The sequence below is a fragment of the Papilio xuthus genome, unplaced genomic scaffold (genome assembly GCF_000836235.2).
Source record: "Papilio xuthus unplaced genomic scaffold, Pxut_1.1 DF827570.1, whole genome shotgun sequence".
NCBI classification, from domain to species: Eukaryota; Metazoa; Arthropoda; class Insecta; order Lepidoptera; family Papilionidae; genus Papilio; species Papilio xuthus.
In genome coordinates this window covers 1445963-1449039 of record NW_013531079.1, presented here as the reverse complement: position 1 = coordinate 1449039, position 3077 = coordinate 1445963, and the positions used below count along the sequence as shown (strand labels likewise).

The window sequence follows — 3077 nt, the reverse complement described above, 5'->3', positions numbered from 1 at the left end:
TTTGAAATATTTGTTTACATTAAATTTATGTTCCAAGAGGGTTTCCAAGCCAGGGGTACACTCGAGGGCAGGTATTGCAAACTTGCATCCAGTAATCCAACTGAAAAAAATATCATGTCAATATAGCTTCAGTTGATGGAACTACGAGAAAGAAGAAGAAAAATATAGGTCACACGATTAGACATTAAAATTTGATGGCTTAGCAGACGCGTACCTTTAATTGTGAGATAAGGAAAAGAGAATATTTCATTTTATTATGTCCCAAGTTAAGTTTTCTTCCTTTATATGCCACTTTTAATTACAAATTCAATATCCATATCCTAACAATTTCTCGGGTACCTATCCACTACTTATAAAGAAATATGTCAAAGATTGGAATAAGTTTATTTTGTCTTCATTATAATTATGAATTACCCCATTGTGTTCGGATCTGAGTGGTCCACAGCCAGTCATACGGCAAGGAGTTGATGAGAAACGTCTGCATGGTCTTCTGATGTATTCCGAAACGGGTATCGGATTTTGTACCCATTCAATAATTTGGTTCGCATTTACCTGATAAATAAATTACAATTTGCTATTTAACTATGTCATTAAATTTCTTTCTTGCAATCCAATATCATCAGATAACTTCTCTATTTATAATGGATCAAATACTGATGGGTCGTTGAAATACTTACCGTGAGTTTCAGAGACCAAAATCGGTGTATAAAACACAACGTCATCCCTGTCATTATCTTTGACAAAACAGAGATAACAATAAGTTTTAGACGGGAATTATGATATCAGAAACTCACAGTTAGACTATAAGTTAACTTTTCTTTTCTTCATTCTTTGCTTCAGAAATAGAATTACATAAAAAAAACAATTTTGGAGTTGTATCCCAGTCTTACCATAAATGCATCATTCAAATTGTTCACGTAGTTCATGAATCTAACAAAGGCTGCTTTGACGGCAGGGTTAACAGCCAGGTACCATTCGTGTATGTAAAAACCAAAAGGTGCTCGGTTACCGCGGTAGTGCCTCTCAAAGTTGGTAAGGATGAAATTGTACCATGCATTCTCATCATCTAGAGGAGGACTGTAATAATAATAATCTTCATTGTATCATGATACACAAATGACTACGTACTGGAGGACCAAAAATCAAAAGCCATAAACTAGCAGTGTAGACTAGATCTAGAACTAGCAATATAAATCTTACGTGAAGAAGCAGCTGTCAGCCATCGAGCAAGGAGATCCATTTAAATCGGACCAGCTAATCATTGGCATGACCCATGGACCTGGAATGGATGCGGATGGGCATGGCGGCACAACACAGTCCTGAATTGAAGCGTAGTCGAGGGTATAAGGCCAAAGTCCTGGGTTAACGTGGCTAACAGTCGGCCAGGAGTTGTCATACACGAGACCAGAATCTGCCATCACTTGGAAGCTCGCGTTACCACTCATTTGCAGGAAGGGAAGACGTACACCTAAAATTAACAGACCACAATTTCTAATATGTACATCAGAGGTAGGCCAATTAGTTTCACCTGTTTAAGAGTTCAAAGAAACAGAAGTGTCGATTCAGCTGAAACATAAAAAAAACGATATGAATTATATTATATGAAAGACCTACCTCTGATTTCTTGCTCAGGTATCAACGCGAAATGTGACATTTGCCTCTTTTGGTCTGCTAACTCCTTTACCAATACATCGTAGTCGGCTTCCGCCCAGTAAGTTTGCGGAGTTTGATGTGTCATCGAATGGAGTGATACCTCATAACCACGGTTGTACAATTCATTGACAAGAACGTAGTTGGTGTACTCATGGCTGACGTAGAATGTAGCACCAGCTGGACAGCCATTAGAATTACTACGGCCGTATAGAATTTCTCGGTACGTTTCAATGTTAATAACATTCACTGCGTCATCAAATGTTACAGACACGAACTAAAAAAAGAAATTGGTTGAACAAAAATGAACCATGGTCCCACCTGATTAGTTTAATGAGTGCTTTATTCACTCTACTCTTGAAAGCGCCTATACTTGTATCAAGACGTCCGCTGAAATATCGCCATCAAGATTTAAGTACCTTCAAGATATCCTAATTAAAATTTCTTCCCTTCAGGATGGAACAAACTTTTTGGATATAAATATTTATCGATAAAGAAGATATCCATCTATTAATTCTTAAAAACTAATTATGAAGATAAGGTATGATTTGTTTTTGATTTCGATAGATAGATAAGATGCACAAATGCAATAGTTATGTACATGTAATGAACTGATTCGTAATATCTATGAATCATTACCGTATTCAATAAAAAATGCAATTAACCTATTTTTAAAAATATAACGTATAAAATTTCTTCCATATTTTACCAGATCAAAGAAAATGGCGAAGGTATAAGTTTTGTGAACCAAAAGTTTTAAAAACGAAAAAAATGGTAATGCAGCTTTGTAGAAATAATAAAATTCTTTCCGTACCTGAGGGACATCTCTAGGTGCTAATCCTCCTGGTACATTAGTTGAAGAGCATCTACATCTTGGCAAAAGACATTTAGTTTCATCACATTCTGTAGCTAATGGTAATTCAGCTGCAAGAGCCACCGCAGACAAAGACAATAGTAAAATTAAACGCATGTTTTCTTATCAACTACAAATTTCAATATAAGTTAGTTTGTCTTCAGCTTCAATATTTATAGCTATTGTTTATCAGATATGTACTGCTTTTAGTCAAATGTTTTCTACAAGCGATTACAGATGACAAATTATTTTATCGCGATATCCAGGTGTAGTTTATTTTTCTGCCTGATGTAGCATCAGTATGTGTCACATTCGTAAGGATGATTTCATCGTCATCATCATCAACCTGCCCTTATTCTTATTGCGGTTCGGCACAGTATGTACTACTCCTCCATACATCTCTATCAGCCGTCATATCCGAATCTACCCTCTTCCTACGCATATCGATGGCTGGCAATCCACAACCGTGCGGTTTGCGCGAAATTTCCTGCCTCGCAGAGCAGAGTTGTGGAATGGTCTTTCCTCGGTAGTATTTTCAAACCGCAATGACTAAGGGTCCTTCAAGAAGCGAGCG

At 36.8% G+C, this 3077-nt stretch overlaps 1 protein-coding gene across 1 annotated transcript; it reads right to left on the bottom strand.

Moving 5' to 3' along the window:
* On the bottom strand, nt 1-2653 carry LOC106118559 (uncharacterized). Its single transcript, XM_013313224.1, has 6 exons — nt 2465-2653; nt 1615-1927; nt 1201-1468; nt 891-1077; nt 415-552; nt 1-100 (listed from the first exon to the last, which is right to left on the bottom strand). Exons 1-6 carry the CDS (start codon nt 2618-2620, stop codon nt 26-28), a joined length of 1137 nt encoding a protein of 378 aa, XP_013168678.1. The 5' UTR covers nt 2621-2653; the 3' UTR covers nt 1-25.
* Nucleotides 2654-3077: the final 424 nt, after the last annotated feature.

Coding starts and splice junctions, on each gene's coding strand:
- LOC106118559 (XM_013313224.1), bottom strand. CDS start 2,620: ATGCGTTTAATTTTACTATTGTCTTTGTCTGCGGTGGCTCTTGCAGCT. Junction 1,928..2,464: donor CACCTAGAGATGTCCCTCAG/GTACGGAAAGAA, acceptor TTCTTTTTTTAG/TTCGTGTCTGTAACATTTGA. Junction 101..414: donor TCAGATCCGAACACAATGGG/GTAATTCATAAT, acceptor TATTTTTTTCAG/TTGGATTACTGGATGCAAGT.